Source organism: Zingiber officinale, chromosome 8B, assembly GCF_018446385.1.
Source record: "Zingiber officinale cultivar Zhangliang chromosome 8B, Zo_v1.1, whole genome shotgun sequence".
In the NCBI taxonomy this organism is placed as follows: domain Eukaryota; kingdom Viridiplantae; phylum Streptophyta; class Magnoliopsida; order Zingiberales; family Zingiberaceae; genus Zingiber; species Zingiber officinale.
The window spans coordinates 56,597,950-56,621,229 of record NC_056001.1 but is presented as its reverse complement, the minus strand read 5'-3'; the positions used below and the strand labels follow the sequence as shown (position 1 = coordinate 56,621,229).

At 38.5% G+C, this 23,280-nt stretch overlaps 3 protein-coding genes and 1 pseudogene across 4 annotated transcripts; 1 reads left to right on the top strand and 3 right to left on the bottom strand.

Moving 5' to 3' along the window:
• Nucleotides 1-1,846: 1,846 nt before the first annotated feature.
• LOC122015357 (rac-like GTP-binding protein RHO1) lies at nucleotides 1,847-4,267 on the bottom strand. Its single transcript, XM_042572209.1, has 7 exons — nucleotides 3,848-4,267; nucleotides 3,551-3,638; nucleotides 3,376-3,485; nucleotides 3,178-3,241; nucleotides 2,624-2,688; nucleotides 2,475-2,540; nucleotides 1,847-2,388 (listed from the first exon to the last, which is right to left on the bottom strand). The coding sequence occupies exons 1-7, from the start codon at nucleotides 3,944-3,946 to the stop codon at nucleotides 2,293-2,295; spliced, it is 588 nt and encodes a 195-aa protein (XP_042428143.1). The 5' UTR covers nucleotides 3,947-4,267; the 3' UTR covers nucleotides 1,847-2,292.
• A 1,259-nt stretch (nucleotides 4,268-5,526) lies between these two features.
• On the bottom strand, nucleotides 5,527-7,888 carry LOC122015356 (rac-like GTP-binding protein 6). Of its 2 annotated transcripts, XM_042572208.1 has the most exons (7): nucleotides 7,547-7,888; nucleotides 7,300-7,387; nucleotides 7,114-7,223; nucleotides 6,873-6,936; nucleotides 6,332-6,396; nucleotides 6,142-6,207; nucleotides 5,527-6,055 (listed from the first exon to the last, which is right to left on the bottom strand). In XM_042572208.1, the coding sequence occupies exons 1-7, from the start codon at nucleotides 7,643-7,645 to the stop codon at nucleotides 5,960-5,962; spliced, it is 588 nt and encodes a 195-aa protein (XP_042428142.1). In that variant the 5' UTR covers nucleotides 7,646-7,888; the 3' UTR covers nucleotides 5,527-5,959. The 2 variants fall into 2 exon arrangements, with proteins under 2 accessions (XP_042428142.1, XP_042428141.1); XM_042572207.1 differs by having other exon boundaries at nucleotides 5,527-6,207.
• Nucleotides 7,889-17,072: 9,184 nt separating this feature from the next.
• Nucleotides 17,073-18,440, bottom strand: LOC122013858 (annotated as a pseudogene).
• Nucleotides 18,441-19,240: 800 nt separating this feature from the next.
• LOC122017655 (myb-related protein Zm38-like) lies at nucleotides 19,241-21,423 on the top strand. Its single transcript, XM_042575321.1, has 2 exons — nucleotides 19,241-20,790; nucleotides 20,872-21,423. The coding sequence occupies exons 1-2, from the start codon at nucleotides 20,528-20,530 to the stop codon at nucleotides 21,293-21,295; spliced, it is 687 nt and encodes a 228-aa protein (XP_042431255.1). The 5' UTR covers nucleotides 19,241-20,527; the 3' UTR covers nucleotides 21,296-21,423.
• Nucleotides 21,424-23,280: the final 1,857 nt, after the last annotated feature.

Genomic DNA, 23,280 nt, shown 5'->3' with positions numbered 1-23,280 from the left:
TTGCTTTACTTTGAATCCATTTGTATCTTTGTATTTGATTGTATTACTTGTATTTGTTACAAGAAATAGGTTGTCAGAGACTTCTCCTCCTTCGAAAGGTATCCGAGAAGGAGAACGTTAGTGATGGTAGTCGTTAAGACTAGGCCTTATACGTAGCCACCTTGGGAGGTGGTGAACTAAGTAAAATTAATTTGTCTTTGTGCTTGCCTTTTCTTTTGTAGTGTTTTGTTTTTGTTTCCGCTACGTGTTGTAGACTAACACAAGATTCAATCGATGCGGAAGGAACTATTCACCCACCCCCACTCCCTCTAGCTATCAGTTCTAACAAATTATGTATGCTTATATGTTACTTTATTACATCATTCAAATATGCTCATCTAAAATGTTTTGAGCAAAATGCCCTATCCTCCAAGAAAATATCATTCGTGTATGCTTATACAATCATCATTCGATTGCACATTTCACGATGACTATAACATTTTTCACCAATAGAGCGTTCTACAACTTAAATGGCATTACAAGAGACTTGTACAAGTTTTATCCTACAAGTTTTATGTCATTGAGCTATATCTCCTGTTATATCATTATTTATACTTAAATAAATTTTATCTTATTTTATTACTACTAATCAAGCCTTCTTTGTTCTCTTCCTAATTTGATATCTCTTAGGGTGCGTTTGGTTCGGGGTTATTCTTGATAACCTTGGTTATCCATCCAAGGTTATCAACAAAAACCTTGTTTGGTTTAGGTATTCGATGATTCCCGAGTAATGTTCCATGCCCGACACGTCAGCAAAAGGGTCATGCAGCCCGGAATCGGAAAACCTCAGAAAATTAAGGCTTTTCTTGATTCCGGGGTTAACGAATTTTTTTTTACCAAAAATACCCTCCGATAAGAAAAAACATGGAAAAAAGAGAAAAAATGTAAAAAAAATATATATATATAAAAAAATGTAAAAAAAAAATAAAAAAAATGTTTAAAAAATTTTAAAATTTTAAAATTTTTAAAAATAAATAATTTAAAGAAATAAAAAATTTTAAAAAAATACAAATTTTAAAAATAAAAAATTTAAATTTTAAAAAATGTAAAAAATTTAAAAAGTTAAAATTTAAAATTTTTTTAAAAAAAATTTAAAATTTAAAAATTTTTAAAAAATTTAAAATTTTTAAAATAAAAAATTATAAAAATTTTAAAAAAAATTAAAATAAAAAAATTATAAAATTTTAAAATAAAATAAATAAATTAAAATTAAAATTAAAATTAATAAAATGTAAAAAAATAAAAAATATAAATATAAAAAATATAAGAACATTAAAAAAATAAAAAAAACACATAAAAAAGTAAAAAAAAAATATACAAGAAAAAGAAAAGTAAAAAAAAACATAATAATAATAATAATAATAATAATATGTATAGTTGATTTTGTAACTGAGGGTAATACAGTAAAATATTAAACTAAGATATTCATTAAAACCTTCAAACAAACAAATTTTTGTTGCATTACCTAGGTTGAACCAAACAACATTTGGTTATGTTTTATTCCCCATAACCTTGGTGTAATCACATAACCAAGGTTATACCTGATAACTTGAACCAAACGTACCCTTAGAGTCATACATTGAGACTTGATAGTGTATGGAGAATTCGTAAAGGATCAAGAAACTTGGGATTAAGAGCTTCTATTTAAAGGTTTAGCGGGAGGTTCGATTTATCCTTACATGATTAAGAACATCATATCTACTCGTGTAACAAAGTCTATTGATACTCCACTCGACAAAGAGAAGAGGAAATCAAAGTATTAGTGACTAAAATAGTTAGAATTATCAAAGTTACGTGTTTGAGACAATGTCAATCTTATAATAGCCAATAAAATTAAACGCAGCACTAAGTAGAGATTGAAAATATATACACCATGATCACAAAGCACCAAGTAGGTTCAATTTATCATGTTGCCGTCGCCGCCATGATCACCGTTATTTCAATCCACACGCCTCACTGCCTCCGTCAACAAGGGAAGGAGGATAATAGAAGAGCGAGAGCAACGCCCAAATCACTATGATGGTGTTCTGGAAGGAGTGGAGGGTGAGCACCGCGTGGGACTTCTCCGGGTTTGGGGTGGGCTTCATAGTGTGTTGTCATTAGGTACTGCTTCTTCATCCGCTCCTAGCTTCGGTGGCCTTTTACTTTATCTGTTCTTCTAGGCGTTGCTACGGCTGTTAGTCGAATATAAATCTATTTTCTATGTCAGACTAGACACTAAAAGGAATGCTCATTTTTCTGGAACAAAAGTATTCACAGAATCGAACATAGGCCCTTCCCCTTAGCTTTCTTCTGCTTGGGGGGCTGAAGAACCACCTTGATAGCCATATCGAAAACAGACTTAACATTCTGCATATCATATTTTCAATAAAGTGAAAATTTATAGGTAAAGATGTTACAATCTGAAAATTTGTAGCATTGGGGACACGACATACCTGTTGGGACTTTGAACTGCACTCGATATATGCAGGGGCTTCAATAGTTCTCTTCAGCTCTTCCCCCTTGAAACGCGCAAGAGTTATTGTCAATAAGCTAGACAGTGTCAGTAAACAGTTCGAGCTCAAAAATCAGTTGCAACTGGTACCTGAGCAGTTGTTATTGGTTGAGAACCTGGGTGATCGATGAAAAACTGCTTATCATCGCGGAGATCTGCCAACAAAGCTACACACAATCACTTGCGGCATTCAAAACCAAAAGCTTCTACATGGATCTAGTGGATGATTGACAGAAAGTCCTCTTGATCTAGCTCAATAACGGAAAATTGCAGTTCTAGAATTGAACAAACTTTAACAAACAATGGCATTGGTCAAGAAAAACCTCAAGTTTACAACATTCAAATGTTGATAGATGACACTCAACGTGGAGAACATTTGAGTCAGATTTGCATCTATGTCAGACATTGATGCATGACTAGGAGCAACACATCAAATGCTATTCTATTATGCCTTTTCAACTCAAGAATTTAAGTTGACTTCTTTGTAGAAAGGAACTTGGGATAGTGCCCAGTAGCATCCATTAAGTGTACATAAAGCTTCATTGGCTCACACAGTATCATTCAGAAAAGGCTTTTTGGAGTTTGAATCTATATAAATACAGACATATAATTTAAACAAAAGGCATGGAAAGAGTTACGAGTACCGAGTTTTGTCCCGACGAGAATAACTGGCACACCAGGGGCATAGTGCTTCAGTTCAGGAATCCACTGAATCATTGAAATGTTGCAATCCAGAGAAAGAAAATTAGGCATCAGCAAGTGAAGCAAAAGAATAAAACTTTAACAAGCATAACTTTTCTACACTGAAGAATGACAATTGTCAGTTCTTACTGAAACATTACCTTCTTGGCCACATTTTCATAGCTAGCTTTACTTATTAAGGAGAAGGCTAGTAGGAAAACATCGGCGCCTCGGTAGCTCAAAGGTCTCAGCCTATTGTAATCCTCCTGACCTGGTCCCTCGCACCATCACATTAGAACAGAGAAATAGACAATGGGCATTCGTCAAAAGAGTTACCTGCAGTATCCCAGAGACCCAAGTTAACTGTGTTTCCATCAACAATCACATTGGCACTGAAATTGTCGAAGACTGTTGGAACATAATCCTGTGCATTAAAAACAAGAAGTTATTGGGCATAATCATTGTTCATCCCCTCACATCTGCAGTGGAAAGAGAAGGAAATTGCAAGAGATCTCAAAGAATTATGGGAGGAAAGCTTAAAGATTCTTGATCTTTCCTCATCCCATGTCAAATCATACGAACAGCAAAATGTACCAAAAATTGGGGGGAAAGGTCGATTAGATGTAGACTGACCGTGGGGAATGTGTTGCTGGTGTAGGATATCAGCATGCAGGTCTTGCCGACGGCGCCGTCGCCCACCGTGACGCACTTGATGAACCTCGAGGCACTCATCTCCTCCTCGAAACCCTAAAATGACCGCGTTTTCTGGCTTCTGCGGATCTTCGAACCCTTATTCCACGCAGCCTCAACAAGCGCGACGCACCTGAAAGACGCAAGAGGAAGTCCCAAGTTCGTCAGCCGAAGCCAGAAAGGGAAAGCCGAGAGAAGCCACAAGCAGGAGAAGGATTAAAGAGAGGAGGTCTGCAATGCGATGCCTTTCGGCGATCGAGCGAGAGGAATATATAGAGGGAGAGAGGGAGAGAAGCGAAGGCGCAGCGCAGAATTCGGAGGGAGAAGAAGCAGTGGCGGAGAAGAGAAATCGAGCGGTCGAGGCGGTCGCATAGGAAGGCTCCGTAGAATTTACTCTCTTTGGGAAAATTTCATTTTATTCCACGTAATTTTACAATTCTTTTCTCATTAATATAATTTTTTAATCATTTTACCTTTTATAATTTAAATAAATATTAATTAAAATGGTTTTAAAAATAATTTTACTATTATTTTTTATTGTCTTAAAAATATTCATGTCATCTATCCTTATTTGAGCCGTCCGACCTGGTGGAACGGACCCCGAATTAGGAAATCTTCAACCAAATTCAAGTAAATTATGAGTTAGACAAGTTAATTCATCAGCTCACTAAATAAATAAATAAAAATAAAAAATATAGAAAAATTTGAATTTTTAAATTTGAATTGTGAAGAGGCTAGTTCCCATTAAATTTTTTATTTTAATTTTAAATTTTGAAATCAAAATTTCTAAACTCATAATGTAACCCAGGCTCACCACAAGTCGGACCGCCTAGATCAGCAATTCGATGAGCTAATCCATTTAGGTTCGTATTTAAATGAACTGATAAATAAAATTTTAATTCAATCCGTTTAAATTATTTGATAAAACATCCAGCTAAATTGACAGTTCTAATCGTTAGGCCTCCCAAGGTTGTGGGTGCAACGACTTTTATACAAATGGTTGGATTAAAGACAGCATGTCAAAGACTTGAAGACTAACAGGAGGCGATGAGTTTTGAGAAATTACGTGAAGACGAGGCTGAAAGATGGTAAAGTGTGAGAAATTATGTGATCAAGCTTTCAAGTTTATGGTCAAGCTCGATCCTAGAGCTATAGCAAATTGAGCTGATTTAAGTATTTAGTTGGTTGTAAACTCTTTGTCGACATTGAATCGACTATAAGATTGGTTCAGTCGATTGGACTTTTAACTATTGACTTGAAATGACCATTTGTCTTCTAATCGATTCATCAAATGATCATTTAGATATGTTTGTTTGTGCATCATCTTAAGTAATTTCGAGTAAAAGTTAATTGTGCAAAGTGTATCAATACCCCTTTCATCGATCATTGAAGTATTTTCAGATAAAAAATACATCATCAGGTACTTGATCCCCTTTATGCAAAGAATCATTACACAAAGATAAATACCCTCTGTGATTTGCGTAGCCACGAAGATGACGACTTCATCTTTTACTCTCATTATAGTATTTCGGATAAAAATCAACTCTGAATTTCATGATGATCGTAAAAATTTTCACCAATGCAGCATTTCTACACAACTTAAAAGGCATCATGGAAATGTATTTTTCATAACACAAGCTTTATTCCCCATGTAGTTAACTAAAGATAACAAAGCTACAATCAAGACAGTACTTTCATCAATGTATGTGTTTCAGATTTAGTAAGCGTGCGGTGGCTATTTGGTCTACTGGTATGATTCTTGCTTTGTGTGCGAGAGCGAAAGCAATGCCCACGGTGCTTCGAAGGAGTTGTTCCTCTTCTAGAGGAGCTTTGCGCCGGGCTTCTTCAAGTTTGAGGCCAAGCTTCACGGTGGGCACCATCATCAGGTACTGGCTCTTTCCACCCCACACCCTCAGATGTCGAGATAGCTACTGGGCGACTTTTTGCTTCCATGATCACAAAAGAATTGCTGTAGCTGTTGTTAGTTGAATATACACCAATTTTGTAAATCAAACTAGACACTATGAGGAAAGGTGGCCGTGATCCATTTCGTATTCATAGAATGGAACACAGCCCCTTCCCTTTATTCTTCTTTTGTTTTGGAGGTTGAAGAACCACCTTGATTGCCATATCGAAAACACCCTTAATATTCTGCATATCATATTTTCAATAAAGTGGAAACTTATAAGTAAAGATGTTACGATCTGAAAGTTTGTAGCATTGTGGATGCGACATACTTGTTGTGTCTTGGAACTGCATTCGATATAGGCAGGGGCTTCGATGGTTCTCTTCAGCTCTTCCCCCTTGAATCATGGCGAGAATTATTGTCAATAAACTAGACAGTGTCAGTAAACAGTTCAAGCTTAACATGGGTTTCCTCATAGTGTCAGCAAACAGTTCAAGCTTAAAATGGGTTGCAACTGGTACCTGAGCAGTAGTTATCGGTTGAGAACCCGGGTGATCGATGAAAAACTGTTTATCATCACGGAGATCTGCCAACAATGCTACACACAGTCACTTGCTGCATTCAAAAGCAAAAGCTTCTACCTGGTCTAGATGATCGACAGAAACACTTCTCAAGTTGCAGTTCTAGAATTGAACAAAGTTTTAACAAACATGGTCCTTGGCCAAGAACCAAACGATTACATTCAAATGCCCTTCAACAATGCTTGGACGCAATCTTCCTTTTAACTCCATACCTAGGTGAGATTACTTGAACACAAACAAAAATATTTCAGAAATAGTTGCATACAACACTTAGCTTCGCATCATATACTTGTACCCAACTCCGAACGACACATCAAATGCTATCTTATTACGCTTTTACTACTCATAATTTCAATCCCTACCTATCAAAATGCCCCCAACAAGATTTCTAAATAACATTCAGAAAAGGTTGCTTGGAGTTTGAATCTATACAAATACAGCCACATAATTCAACAAAAGGCGATGAAAGAGTTATGAGTACCGAGCTTTGACCCGACGAGAATAACTGGCACACCAGGGGCGTAGTGCTTCAGTTCAGGAATCCACTGAAACATTGAAATGTTGCAATCCAGAACAAAGTGAGGCATTGACAAGTGAAGCAAGAAAAATAGAACTACAACAAACATAACTTTTTACACTGAAAAATGGCAATTGCAATCCAAAAAGACAGTGAATCAAGAACACAATGATTTAACAAAGAGAACTTCTTGCTCTAGCATTACCTTCTTGGCCACATTCTCGTAACTAGCTTTACTTATCAAAGAGAAAGCTAGTAGAAAGACATCGGCACCTCGGTAGCTCAATGGTCTGAGTCTGTTGTAATCCTCTTGACCTGGTTCCTCACACCATCATATTAGAACAGATCGCTGGGAGACAATAATGGAGCAGCAGGCAGGAAGAAAGGGTACCTGCAGTATCCCAGAGGCCCAAGTTAACTGTGTTCCCATCAACAATCACATTCGCACTGAAATTGTCGAACACAGTCGGAACATAATCCTGTGAATCCAAAAAAAGAAATTAACGGGAAGGGAATCGCAAGAAAGCTTAAAGATTCTTGATCTTTCCTCATTTCAGAATCAGGTGAGGAAATCATACAAACATAAAATAATGCATCACCAAGAATTGGGGGAAAAGGGAGATTAGTTGTAGACTGACCGTGGGGAATGTGTTGCTGGTGTAGGATATGAGCATGCAGGTCTTGCCGACGGCGCCGTCACCCACCGTGACGCACTTGATGAACCTCGAGGCACTCATCTCCGCCTCCTCCTCAAACCCCTAAGAAGACCGCGTTTTCTCGCTTCTGCGGCTCTTCGCAATCTCAACAAGCGCGACGCACCTGAAAGCCGCAAGAGGAAGTCGACAAATGCGATGCATTTTGGCGATCGAGCGAGAGGAATTTATAGGGGAGAGAGAGAAGAGAGAGAAAGAGGCGAGGGAGCAGCGCAGGCTTCGGAGGAAGAAGAGGAGAAATCGATGCGGTAAAAGCGGTCGCAAAGAATACTCAATTCAATGCACTCTGCACCCTTTCTTTTCTCTTTGAGAAAATTTCATTTGACCCCATATATTTTGGAAGTCTTTCCTCATTATATGATGAAAAAATAATGATGAGATAAAAAGTATTATTAGAGAGAAAATGTGATGAGAAAAACTGAAAAGAGAGAAAATGTGATAGAGAAAATGAGGAGAGAGAGCGTGATAGAAGAGATTGAGAAGAGAAAAAGTACGATGAGAGAGAAAGTGTGTTGAGAGAGAAAGTGTTATAGGAAAAAAATGAAGAGAGAGGAAGTGTGATGAGAAAAAAAAAGAGATTGAGGAGAGAAAGTATGGTAAGAAAATGTGATGAGAGAAAGTGTGATGGGAAAAAATAAAGAGAGGGAAAGTGTGATGAGAGAAAATGAGGAGAGAGAGTGTGATGGAAAAGAACAAAGAGAGAGAAAATATGGAGAGAGAAAGTATGGTAAGATAGATTGAGGAGAGAGAAAATATGATGAGAGAGAAAGTATGATGGAAAAATAAGGAGAGAATGAAGAGAGAAAATAATGAGAGAGTGTATGATGAGAGAGAATACAATGAGAAAATAGTAGAGAATCTGTGATGAGAGAGAATGAGGAGAGAGAGTCTGATGAAAGAGAATGAAGAGAGAGAAAGTGTGATAAAAAAAATATGGAGAGAGAGTATGGTAAAAGAGATTGAGGAGAGAGAAATTATGATGAGAGAAAAAGTATGATGAAAAAATGAGAGAATGAAGAGAGAGTGTGTATGATGAGAGAGAATATAGAGAGAAAATGATAGAGAATGTATGATGAGAGAGATTGAGGAGAGAGAAAATGTAATGATAGAATGAGAAGAGAGAAAGTATAATGAGAGAGAACAAGGAGAGAGAGTGAAATGAAAGAAAAATTGAACAAATATACTAAGGATATTTTCATCCAAACTTAATTCTTATTTCCATTCCATCAAAACTCAAGGGAGATGGTAGGTTTCATGCATACCCAAATTTTTAGGATTCATTCCAAAATTTTGATTCCATTCCCATCAACCAAACACAAGGTTTGAGAATAAATTCATTCCCTCATTCTCAAACTTCTAAACCAAACGTCACCTCAATCTGTTATTGGATTCTTCGTCTCCTACGTTAAATCTTGAAACATCCTCAATCTCTTCCCAGCCTTTGTCTTCGAATCCATGTCGCCGCCATTGCCGCCTCCTCCCTTCTGTTCGTTCTCGAGAACAAGGCCCAGAAGAGCCTCAACGATCGCGCCATTGAACTCCTTGTTGTCTGGCAACTCCGACCACCTCTCCGGCAACATCCTCCTCTTCTACCACCTCCATCGCCACCTTCGCGATGTCAACCGTGTTCGACGACCTCATCCTCTTCAAGTTCCCCAGAGGATGTTGATTCAATTCCTTGACCAACTTTGACGAGAAGAACGGCAGCGTCGATGTTGAGCGTGAGTCTATCTGGGTGGGTTATGGGTGGCTTTAATATCCATAAGACAACTAATTGTCATTAAAAATATAAATTTCAATTAAATAATCCCGTATAAGGAGGTTTAAATTATTATAGTGGATATGGGTTGAGTATATAAAAGAAGAGATATGGTTCACTGGGACACATTGAATCTTGCTCTCTTTCACTTGCCTTTTCTCCTCTATTGAGAAAGACCTTAGGTTGGTGGCACAATACTGTGGAAGGCATCCGCTGCACTTGCAGGATCTCTGATGACAACTAAGAAGCAATAGTCTCGCAATGGATTCAGGTCAGCTCTTCGTTAACTATTGTTTCGGTTTCAATATTGCTTTAGGAATTGATGATAACTAGATTCTGTTGTAGATGCATCCTTTAGTTCATTATTAGTGTATCATAATTTTTACAATTGGTATCAGAGCTAAGGATTAACTTATTATCAGTTTTTAAGACGATTATTTTTCAATAATTTGGCACATATACATCAATTTTTGCATTTGATTCCATATAGATGAGTAAAATTGATGTATATCCGTTGAATGTAGCATGGATAAGTTAGGATTTAATCTATGAATTGATGTTTTCACATTATTCGCAAAGAACACAATTGGCGACGCAATTTTAAGGTTCTTTGGGCTAGAAATTTGCGATAAAAAATTAGGTTTTTTAGTTACCAATTGATTAGGTAATCGATTGGAGTTCACTAATCGATTACCATATGGGTTCAATCGATTAAGATGCTCAAAATTGCGAAAAGGAAGTTCCCAAATTGATTGGGTTGATCGATTAATGTTTACCAATCGATTAGGATAAGAGTCAATCAATTGGGATTGTCAGATCACAACGAAGCTTCCCAAATCGATTGGTGTTTACCAATTGATTAGCATGAGGGTCAATCGATTGGGATTATCAGATCGCGACGGAGTTCCAAATTGATTGGTGTTCATTAATCAATTGAGCCAATCGATTACTTGAACCTAATTTGTGAACAGAGAGTTTCCAAATCGATTAGATGATCGATTGGCGTTCATCAATCGATTACCATGAGAAGCCAATCAATTACAAAATTTAAGGATGCCCACAGAGAGTTTCTGAATCGATCGGCTGATTGATTGGTTTTCACTAATCGATTGGGTAATCGATTACGGTTATTTGGGTTGTCCATAGAGAGTTTCCGAATAGATCGACTGATCGATTAGTGTTCACCAATCAATTACACCAACAATTAAAGTGGATGAACTGCAAACAGTGACCTTCGAAATTGATCAGGGGATGGATTGTTGCGTACTAATCGATTACTAATGTTGGGAAACCGATTAGCACGTGTGTGAATCGAGTCTCATCTATTCTTAATTGATTAAGAAGAGTGTCAATCGATTAATATTTGATATCAATCGATTGATAATTGAATTTAGATTAGTTTTTAATAGTTTTTCCAAGATTCTTCTTCGCTCTTGCTACTTAGTTAAACTTGTACTATCGCTAAAGTGAAAACTATTAGGGAAACTTTGACTATTTGTGTAGTGGTATATATATCCATACTAAAGGTGATTGACCTAAAGGAAGGTCATTCTTATGCTGGACGTATGTTTGAGGAAGCTCATGAATTAAGTTAAACTTCTAACTTATACGCATGGTGTGTCGCCCCAAAGGAAGGGTCACTATGTGGTCGTTTAGAAGTATTTTGAGTGATAGTTGAAATAATAAGCTAAGGAAACTCATAAATAAAGTATCATGCGCATAATAAGTTGGCCCAAAAGAAGACGAGTTATATGGCAGATGAAGGCAATTATGAGTTGTTTGGAGAGTACCAATAGCAAGTTATAATTTAGTCCGAAGACTTAATGTAATGTTGCACTAGGTATCTCTATTAATGTCCATATAGTTATATGTTTTGTTTGTTACATTTTGTTATTGCATAACTATAAAGATACATGCTTTGTTTGTTAAATTAAGATATGTTCTTTAATTTTGTTTAGTACTCTCAATGTTTGCTAATCTGAATAATATCCCTGTGCTCACTGACCCAAAACTTTGGACAATGAAAAAAGCATATTACAATTTTATTGGGATCCATGAATCTATACTTTGCATTTAGGCATGATCGCTCTGCATCTTTAACTAATGATTTCACTGCGAATCAAAAGGTGAACTTTGACAAGCGAGAACAATTAAATTGCATGAGTATGATAATCATGAAGATGTCTATTCTAGAATCACTTAGGGTTCAATAATTAAGAATAATGATATCAAAACCTTCCTTAAGGAATTAATGGACTGATTCACCTCAAACGAAAAGGTCAAGACTACTACACTTCTCATGAAGTTAGTGTATATACGATACAATAGGAGGTATAACATTAGAGAGTATATCATGGAGATGTCCAACTTGGTTACAAGACTTAAGGCACTAAAGCTAGATATGTCTAAAAGTGTCCCTGTAAACCTTATCTTAATCTCACTGCCTACACAATTCACTCCTTTTAAGATTAGCTATAATACTCAAAAGGAGAATGGACACTAAATGAGCTCATGGCTCAGTGTGTACAAGAAGAAGAGAGATTGAGGGGTGGCACATCTCATAATGCTCACTATACATGTTCATCTTAGTATTTGAATAAGAAGAAGAAAAAAGGTAATGACAAGAGTAAGGATAAACAATTTACAATGACTAGGGCTTCAGGGCATAAGGTGCAAAAATAATAAGATCTGGACCCAACTTATTTCTTTTGTAAAAAGTAAGGTCATCTGAAGAAAGATTGCCTCATATACGTCAACTGGCATATTTAAAAAAGACAAACTTCTCAACTTTGTTAGTTTAGAAGTTAACCTAGCTAATGTATCTAATAACACTTGATGAATATATACTGGTACAACTATTCACATAAGTATAACTATACAGGGTTGTCTCAGGAACCGAATGTCAATTGATACTAAAAGATTCATCTATATAAGAATTTGGTAAGAAGGAAATAGTGAAGGCAATAGGTGTCTTTAGAGTTTGTTTAGGGAATAATATACTTTTGAATTTGGAATACATTTATAGTGTCGTCTTTTAGACAGAACTTAATTTTTATTTCATGTTTGGACAACTTCGAATACACCTATTCATTTGGAAATAGAAAGTGTAATATTTTTTGAAATTCTATCTTATGTTATATTGGTTCCTTAATTGACAAAATATATAGATTGGACACTAAAAACTCATACAAATAACCTTGTGATGCATAGTATAGGTGTGAAGCGTGGTGTGACAAATGAAAATTCATCCATGTTGTGGCATAGACATTTAAGGCACATCTCTAAACAATGCCTAGAGAGGTTAATGTCACTAAGAATTCTCGATTCTCTTGATATGTCAAATTTTAGAATGTACATTGAGTGTATTAAGGGGAAAATGACTAAAAAAAGTAATAAGGGTTTAAGGCAGAGTAATGATGTCTTAGAGCTTATATATACGGATATATGTGGATCGCTTTTATAAGCTTTATAAATAATTATTCTCGATACAGATACTTGTACCTTATTCATGAGAAGTCACAATCCTTGCACATGTTCAAAATCTTCAAAGCTGAACTTAAAAATCAACTTGGTAAGAAGATTAAGGCCATAAAATTAGACTGTGGTGGTAAATACTATGGTAGATCTGACGGATCAGGTGAACAACATTCTAGGCCATTTGTGAATTACCTTCTTGAGTACGGTATCATGACGCAATACATCATGCTGGGACACCTTAGATGAATGGTGTAGCAGAGCGACAAAATCGGACCTTTAGTATGATCATATTTTCTTTGTATCAGAGTCCTTATAGGGTGAGACACTCAAAACTACAGTTCACCTACTCAACAAAGTTCCTAATAAGGTGGTAACAAAAATCATATACGAGTTGTGGACAGATAGAGTGCCTAGTCTTAGACATCTATACTCTGAAGTTGTCTAGGGTTGTCCAGCTGAAGTTAGACCCTACAGGTCTAACGAAAGGAAATTGGACTCAAGAACTGTTAACTGTCATTTTGTAAGATACTCTGAAAACTCAAGAGGTTTCAAGTTTTTCAACCCCTTAAGTAAATCCTTTTTTGAAACGGAAAATGTCAAATTTATTGAGGATGGTGAGAATGATAAAGTTAGGGAAATATCATTTGAGAAGAACAATGATGATCCTAATATGGTAACTACCGATGTAGCTAATAGCAAAATGATTATCATTCCATATACAATTGAAGCTGTACAATCAGAAGGGATAGTTGATCATGATATTTTCATGTTCCCTCCAATTCAATTAGAAGGCAAGCCATTTCAAATAGAGGAATTCCCTCCTATAGTTGAGAATGAATTCTGCTCCTGTCCGAAAGTGAGGAAGATGGCAAGCTAGGAATGTGGCTTGAAGGTTGACAAAGTGAAGACTTCATGTGGTCTTGCAACACAAGAGGCGTTAGTGTCGAGCGGGGAAGGGGTTCCCGACGTTGACCCTTCAACACTCAAGTCAGTTTCCAACGAAGTGGAGAATGATTAGAATGTTGTAGTAAAGAGTGTGTGAGATAACGAAATTGCACATACCTCCACCTGTAGATAGGAGTTCCTTTTTATAGTGTCACTGTAGTGTCTACACATGCATCTTAAATCGGGCATACGCTTTCCTAAGCATCTTAGGAAAAAGCAAGTCCAAAAGTATTCCTGATACATTTTCTTAAGCAAGCATGCAAATCCCTAATGTAACAGGCTGGAAATCTTCTATCGTACTATTTTCCTACAAAATATGCTCTGTTATCAGTGACATAAACCTCTAAAAGGATACAAGGAGATACGTAAGTGGGTCCTACTGTAGGTCGATCGGTGGTAGCTCGGCTGGGGCACGTCCCGCTCGGCTGTGTTGCACGGAGCAATCTCCCTTCACTTAGCTTTTCCATAATCGGAGGGCTCCTCCCCGAATAAACACGCCACCCACTCAGCAAGGATGGTGGTCGTGGGAGGTAGTGTCTGTTTATCTAGTAACCTTATGTTATTCGCTCGGCCCTGCTCGTCCATTCGGGAGTGTCGCCCGTCCGGCCATAACTCAATCAAACTACCGATGTTGCCTAATCTGTGGACAATGTCCTTTTACCTTCCTTGACTTTGACCTCCATATCAGCTGGTTTTCCTTACTTTGACCTATCTTTGGTAGGGCTCCTCTTCATCACTGTATCAACTGTCAACCACCTCAAGATCAAGTATTACTAAGGAGATCCATTAGAGAAAAGAGATCTACGATATCTCATGATTATATATATCTCCAAGAGTTTGAATTCGACATTGGGTTGGAAGATGTCTCACATCTTTCAAAGAAGTCAAACAATGCCCTCATCCAAAAAAATGGATCAAAGTCATGAAGGAAAAGATGAAGTCTATGGTGGACAATAACGTTAGGAACTTGTCGAATTGCCTGAAGGTGTAAAACCTATTGGTTGTAAATGAATATTTAAAACCAAACAAAATTCACATGACAATGTCTAAAAGTATAAGGCACATCTAGTTGTTAAGGGATTCACTCAAAATGAGGACATTGATTACAAAGAGACTTTTTTATTGGTTTCGACAAAAGACTCCCTTAGTGTAATCATGACACTTGTAGCTCACTATGACCTAGAGCTACATCAAATGGGCGTAGAGACTGCGTTTCTTAATAAAAATATTAAGGAAAATATATACATGTTATAACTGGAGAACTTTGAGTCAAAAGATTCAAAACACCTAGTATATAACTAAGGAAGTTCATTTATGATTTAAAGCAGGCATCTTGTCAATGGTACTGAAAGTTTGATCAAGTAGTTTCTTCATATGATTTCAAAAAGGATCCAGTTGATCAATGTTTATATATCAAGTTCAGTGGGAATAAGTTTATTATACTTGTCTTTATATGTGGATGATATATTACTTGCAAATAATGATATGAGTCTGCTACTAGAAACCAAGTCATTTCTATCCGATGAATTTGAAATGAAGGATCTTGTGAGGTATCTTTTGTCTTAAGCAGACAGATTGCACGTGATTGTTCAAGGTACACACTTGGACTATCACAAAAGGTCTACATAGAAAAGGTGTTCGTATGGTATGACATGCAGAATTGTGCTCTCGGTGACATTCCAGTGGCAAAGGGTGATAGACTTAGCTAGCAATAATGTCCACGTCATGAACTTGAGATTAAGAAAATACAGTAATTTCCCTATGCATCTGTAGTAAGGAGTTTGATGTATGCTCAAGTATGTAGGCGTCCGGATCTTGCGTACATTGTGGGAATGTTGGCCAGATATTTGAGTAACCCTGGACCAGAGCATTGAAAATTTATAAAGAGGGCTATGGGGTATTTGCAATGAATGAAGGATTACATGCTCACATATAAGAGATCAGGTCATCTGAAGATCATTGGATATTTAGAGTTCGATTTTGCTGGATACTTGGATACTAGGAGGTCCACCTCAGGCTATGTCTTCATGATGACAAGAGGGTTTGTGTCATGGAAAATCATCCAATAGACACTTATAGTCATTTCTACTATGGAGGTACAATTTATAACCTGCTATAAAGCTTCTAATCATGGGATATGGATGCAAAATCTTATCACAGGTTTATAGATCATTGGAGGTGTTGATAGGCCATTGAAGATCAACTGTGATAATAAAACTGTAGAATTGTATTCCAAAAATAACTGCAGTTCGTCGAAGTTTAAACACATCGAAATAAAATTTTTAGTGGTTAAAAAAAGAATTCAAAATGGTCTAATAATGATAGAGCATATAAGGATAAATTCCATATTAGCGGATTTACTCACCAAGAGCTTGTCACCTAAGGTGTTTCATCAGCATGTGCTGGAATATAGGGGTTCTTTTTTTTGATGTACCTATTATATAAGAATCTATATTTTGTGTGATGCTATATATATTCATGAACATATATTTTAGTTCATTATATATTCTGTAGATTTTATATATGTGTGCATTATTTTAACTTTCTCTGACATATGGATATCATTGCGGTTTTCCATTTTTGTTATTGTAAATATGATGTAGATTTCATTTAAAGTCATAAGTTGAATCATTATTTACCATTGCGGTTTAGCATAAAGTTTTGGTTTATATGATTTAGACCCGGTTGGGTCATAAAGAGGACTTATTGAGAATGAACACTTATAGATCTATTTCGTGTCATTTTTGTACTACACATCCACATTTGATCTATATCGTTTATGATATTAGTACTATAATTACTTTTGGTCTTGTTATAGTTATAGTAACTATGAATTTTTTAGTCCTATTCTAATTAATTTAATGGACTAGATTGTTTAAAGGGGTATTTAACCCATAAAGTTTGGTATATTGAACTCAACTAAGGGGTTTTGTGGTGTATAAGAAATCAAGTATAGTCTGGGAGATTATAGGATTAAAAATTCATATAGGTGGACTAAATCTAATTAAGTCCACATCGATGAGCTTTAATTTCCACAAGGTGAACTTACTTTTGATTAACACATAACTAACTATCATTAAAGAAAATAAACCTCAATTAAGTGATTTAATTCTTAATTACATATAAAGAGGTTTGGATTAAATAAAAGTGGATTCAATATGTAAATTTAATAATCCGGTTCATTAACATTAATGGATTGTTAATGATGGATGAAATTTATGATCGATAGTCCGCACTCGAATATAGATAGTCCCCGGTCGATCGAGTATATAAAGGAAGAGATATATTTTATTAAAGATGTGTTTGTGACAAATAAGAAGTAATAATTTAGGTTAGCTCTTTATTAGCAATTGTTTCCATTTCAATATTATTTTAGAAATGGATGATAACTTGATTCTACTGTAAATGTATCCTTCAGTTTTATTATTGATGCATTCAGGGTATCGATGTTCTCGTCGGCGAGGAGGTTTATCGTCCGGAGATGGAGCAAGAGGTGGCATTGTCAGGTAGTCGACGCAAGGTTGGGGCTGCCATATCTAGAGGCGGAACCGACGAACAAAGAGCCAACTCTGATCGGCGCTGCCGCCGGCGGTGCGGCACTAGAGCTTCAATTCGAGATCCCGAAGCATCTCCTGTTCTCTCTCGAAGGCCTTGAGGTGCGCATCCACGCTGCGCAGGCTGTCCACGTCTGCCGCCACCGGTCGCGCGCGCTTCAGCGTGTCCTTGGCCTCCGCGATACGCTCCTGCTTCGTCAGGCAGATGCCGAGGTTGCACATCTTATTGCGATTGGCGCCGATCTGAATGGCGCGCCGGTAGGCCGCCTCCGCGTACTTCTTCTGCATCAGCGCCCATCCCAAGTTCCCTTGCCACACAGGCAATACATCAAACACTTCAAGTGCGTGACAAGCATCTTCTTCCGTGCATGGCGAACCAACAATGGCGGCGGCGATCTCTCACCATGAGTCTGGTGGCTTCCTGCTCCAGCGTCACCTAGAACTTCCTCCCCTTCGATCGCGCCATCTTGGTTCGCTTCTGTTGAAGGCGAGCTCCTTCTGGATCAGTTGAAGCCTGTGCTTCAGGAGAATCAGGGGCGCGATTTAATCGTCCAATCTCCCGCACCTCTGCCGAAAAAACTCCAATTCAATCCAAATTCGCATCGAAATCGAGCAATTCAATGAGGACCTGGGATAAAAATCGGACCTTGTACAAGTCCAACAGTATGTGGTACAACGACTCCTGCGCCTGGTCGGATCACAGCCGCCGGAGCGACCGATCGGTTTTGTTGCTTCATCACGATGGCCATGTCCTTGAGAGCGCTGTCAACGCGGTCGCCGGCGTTGATGGCGGCCTAGAAAAGCGCGATCTATCCGGATCCTTATCCACCAGGTGCATCGAACAGACAGCAATAAAAAAAGGGACCTTGCCGATCGATCGATCGAGAAGGGAGGAGGCGCAATGGATCACCTGGACCCGTTTCGCGCTGACGTAGGGGGTGTCGCCGACGGGGACCTTGTGGGCGACATGGAAGGGAACGGAGCGAGCGATTGGTCCCGGAATGGGCTTGATGGGGGAGCAAGGTGCGGACTTCGACGCCGACCGGTTGCAGGTGAGGGCGTTGGCATTCCAGGCCTCGTGCATCATCAACTCCTCCTTCTTCGAATCTTATGCAGCGTAATGTGCTGCGGCCGAAGGAATCGAAGAATAAGAAGATCACGAGGAAGGAGGACGAGGAGGAGCCGCGAGGAAGGAAGCGTGGGAGAATCGACCGTTGGAAATGTAGCCGTTGCGGATTGACAAACAAATACGAAATAAAAGAGGAGGGTAATTTACTTAAATGTCTTTTTCCCGTTGCTTATTTCAAATGCAACCCATCATTTGATAAATTTATCAAAATGCACCCTTAGATATTCAATAATATCAAAGCTTTGTAGAATTTAGTGTGCGAGCGCCATGATTTTTCTCTAAAAGAAATGACAAGGACTTTGGATTCTACATGTTGTATAAGGTTTTACTACAATCATATAGATATATCGCTATGTTTTACCATAATCAATCGATCGTTTGACTCGATCTCCTAGATAAATTTTTCAAATTTGAGTAAGAGAGACCCTCCCCCTTTCCCCTCGTATCCCTAACGAAATAGGGATAAACATAAACACTTATGTCCAAACAAACCTACCTCCTTTTCCTTCTCGCAACTCCCACTTGATTCTTGCACCAAACATAAAATATACACGCGAAAAAGAATATGCGGAAAAGGAAACAAGACAAGTGGAAGGTGAACCAAAGCGCATAGCACTACAACCGCAACCACACCATTCAATTTGTAGCTTTATCCACCACCTCCATCTACTAGATTCATATATCATCGAGGAATTAGCGGTTGGCATCTTAGACAACTCTACCTAATCAAAAGTGACACGAACCAAAAATATCCTCTAAAGTTAGCCACCCATCAATTGTTTATTCACTTTAAAACAACACTAGTACTGACCAAAAGTAAAGGAATTTTTCCATGTTGTCTTCCCTTAAGATTATTCCTTCAACTAGGTTAAAAGGTATTCGATACGACTGCCACATGCCGAGACATACAAGGCCTGGTCTTGATCATGTTCATGTACCCTACAAACACAATCTCACCAATGTACTGAAATCACAATAGTTGGTCGGAGTGTGGCACATGCACAATGAGTTGCTAATGTTTATAAAGTAAAACGACATGACATTTTACATTGCAAGATGCCTCACTTTGCCTATTTCCTTCTAAGAAGATTCCACCTTTGTTAAATTGAACAAACAACTTTCGAGCTCACCTTGCAAGCATGTCGAGAGAGTGTTCGCGGCTCGCCCTACCCTAATGGATTATCGAGGAGACAAATTCCCCTTCGAATTTATTTCAATAGTATAGCTAAACGAGATGAATGGTGGACATACAAAGGGACCCCCCATGGCGGATTAGAGTCAATCATTGCTCGGGTACACCAAACCAAACTAGAGCGATATGAGCCATATAATGCATAATCTTATGCTCCACATGACGAATTCATATTGTGATAGCCCCTCTCACCCTCCTCTCTTCTTCCATGCCCAACCCTTGTCGCTAATTAACTTGTTCTTGTGGGTTACGAAATCAAAGGTGCGATTAAACTCACACAGAACCAATCTAAACAAGATATAGATGGGAGATGCTAAGTGATTCTTCGTAAATTTAAGCTTGGTTCATAGGATTATAGGTGACCTTCTCGATCGAAAATCATGGTAGATGGAGTTGGTTTGTCGAACCGCAAATGGGAGTTCATTAGTTTGTTTAACTACGGGCAGACTAGTCTGGTCGATAGGATCTCAACCCAATTTTGAAACAAGGGCAAAACGTTGTCAGTGACCTTGTCGGTCGGAAGCCATAGTAGCCATAGTAGATGCATCAGACCGGACCGAGTTGGTCTGATGCATCTTTGATCCTAAATCGGGCCGGGGTTCAATTGGCAGTTCGTATTTACCAACCTCGAGGTCGGTCATGGCGACCAATGATGAGACGCTGTGCCTTTTGGAGCGAGAGGGTGACGCCATGGTGGCTCTTGAAGGCGACGCCTACCTTCCTCTCGGCCTTCTTCATCCCTTACTCATCAACTCGGCCACCCTCCTCTCTCTTTATAAGCGGATTGAGGGCGATCGGCCGCAGAGCAGCGGCGGATTAGATCGGCGGCGAGTAATCAATCAATCAGTCGATGGGGAGGTCGCCGTGCTGCGAGAAGGCGCACACGAACAAGGGGGCGTGGACGAAGGAGGAGGACGACCGGCTAGTCGCCTACATCCGAGCCCACGGCGAGGGCTGCTGGCGGTCGCTGCCCAAGGCCGCCGGCCTCCTCCGTTGCGGCAAGAGCTGCCGCCTCCGGTGGATCAACTACCTCCGCCCAGACCTCAAGCGCGGAAACTTCACCGACGACGAGGACGAGCTCATTATCCACCTCCACGCTCTCCTCGGCAACAAGTAATCACGACGCGATGCCCTAGAAAAAAAATTCCATCTTTTCAGAGAAAAATAATCCCCAATATCCGATTTCGATCGCAGATGGTCGCTGATCGCCGCGCGGCTGCCGGGGAGAACCGATAACGAGATCAAGAACTACTGGAACACTCACATCAGGAGGAAGCTACTTAGCAGGGGAGTCGATCCGGTGACTCACCGGCCGATCGCCGATTCGACCGAAAAGAAGCCTCCTTCCGCGATCGGATTCATGTCAAATCAAACGGAAGTCAAGAAGGAAGACAAGACCACCCCCACCCCCACCACCACCGCCGCCACCAGCAGTAGCAGCGAGGAATATGAGTCCCCGACATGGCGGCGGCAGCGGAAGCCCAAGTTGCCGGACCTCAACCTTGAGCTATGCATTGCGCCTCCCTTCCCCAGCCAGCTCGAAGGTGATCGAATGCTCACAAAGGAAGAGGAAGAAGACCAAGAACAAAGAAGAATTGAAGGCTTCTACTTCAGCTGACGATGCACTGTAAGCTTTAACTATCATATAGATGGATAAACCTCCACCAGAGGCTCTCATTCTAGAGGAGTGTTGGATCATGTGAATTTACTAGTTTTTATTAAATTAATTCAGTTATTGGTGATGAATTCTTGCAATAGTTTATTAGTCACTGTTCTTGATTGTCCTGAATCATTGTGGTAAAAGGTGAAATGCTCGTCCCCAGTGCTCTCGCCGTATCTAACTCAAAGCCATCACGAGGGAGGTAAATCAAAACATCCGAGCGAGCATGTGACGGACAGAGTGTAATACGGGGATAGAGGATTTATTCCCAAGCTATCCCGAAGATCGACTCTACGATCTTATTGTGGCAACACTCGTCACATACCAACTCGAATGACCCGCGAGGTCTTGATTGTCCTGAATCATGCTGAGCTCCGATGTGAAAGCCTGGCTTGTTTGCTTGAAAACATTTTATTTAAGTTTTGTAGTTTGATAGGCATTTTAGTATTTTAAGAATTTCTAAATCACACGTCGTATTTATTTTTTACCAAACGACAGCCTATGTTTATATTTTTTAAAAATATCCTTCCTCTCAAATTAAAGAGAAATCTTGGCCAATAATAAAGTTATTGCTGTCCGACATACCAATCACGGGATTGAATCGTTAAAATAACCGTACACAATATAAGATAAGACTACCTACAATAGACTAGACTCGACTCGTAAAACTTCATGCATATCTTCAGGACTATGATGCAACAACAAAGAGCTTCTGTAGTTTATCCTGTTAGCCAGAATGGGATCACTTAAACGCAAACTCTAGAAAATATTTTATGTGAAACAAATGAATCCTTGGTTTAACTAGTTGAATCAGTCTGATTCTTTTTTAGGTTAGGGTTTTTGTCAGTGGCACAGCACAACAAAATGCATTGAATGGATTTAGGTATGTGGATGAGAGGGGTAACAGATGAATCTTAATAATACATGAGAGAAGTTATTAACAATAATGATCCCAACAATGGTACAGAGAACTATTGGTTGAAGAGACCCCGAGCCAACCACTAAGCATTGATTGATTGGTTTAGTAGATCGACATCGAACTAACCGTATCACGTAACCTAAAAGTCGAAAACTAAATTGTTTTAACTAGTTGAACTACTTTGTAATGCAATTCTCTTCGAGTAAAAGATGAAATGTAAAACTTAATACTAACTAGTTGAAGCAAAGTCAGTAAAATATGACTTCCAATCCTACTCATCAAAGACACCAAACTCTCCGAGTTTGCTCCGTACATTCCTAGTCTATCTCGGAAAAGTCCTCCGAGTCATTAAACCGATGATTGAATTTGACCACTTGCGATAATCATTTGAAAAAACAAAGACGAGTCATAACTCACTATGCTACAATGAAGATCAAGCACTCGTGCAGATGCATCAAACTATCAATGCCATCTCGATCTCCTACGGGAAGCACGTTGCAGCCCAAACTTTGGACACAATCTTTGTGAAATAAATGTAACAAAACAATATACTTTTAATATACTTCACTCGTGTTCATAATGTGGAGATAAATTATTTGAAAGACTAATTACTAACTGTTCTGTAAGGTGTTGTCGCAATTCCCTAACATTGCAATGCACATTTTAATCTTCATAATGTTTATAAGTTTAAAGAAATGTTATCATTAATTGTCTAGTTTTAATGTAATATGTTGGTGCAATTTTCTTATATCAAGATTGATTAGTTTGACTAAACTTGAGTTGGCTCAAACTTGAGTCTTGATGTTTGACAATATGTGAAAATTGTAGATGCAATTGTTCGTTTAGAGAGATTATTGGTGTAATTCTTCTCTGGTCAAGATTTTACCAATTCGATGTGAAGAAGAGTCAAGTAGGTCAAAGTTGACCAAAAATACTTAATTGGGAAGTCCTAACTGGAGGTTAGGCAAGGGCAAAACTAACGGAAAGGTTGGCAAATGAAGAAAATTTAAGTGGATCAATATTG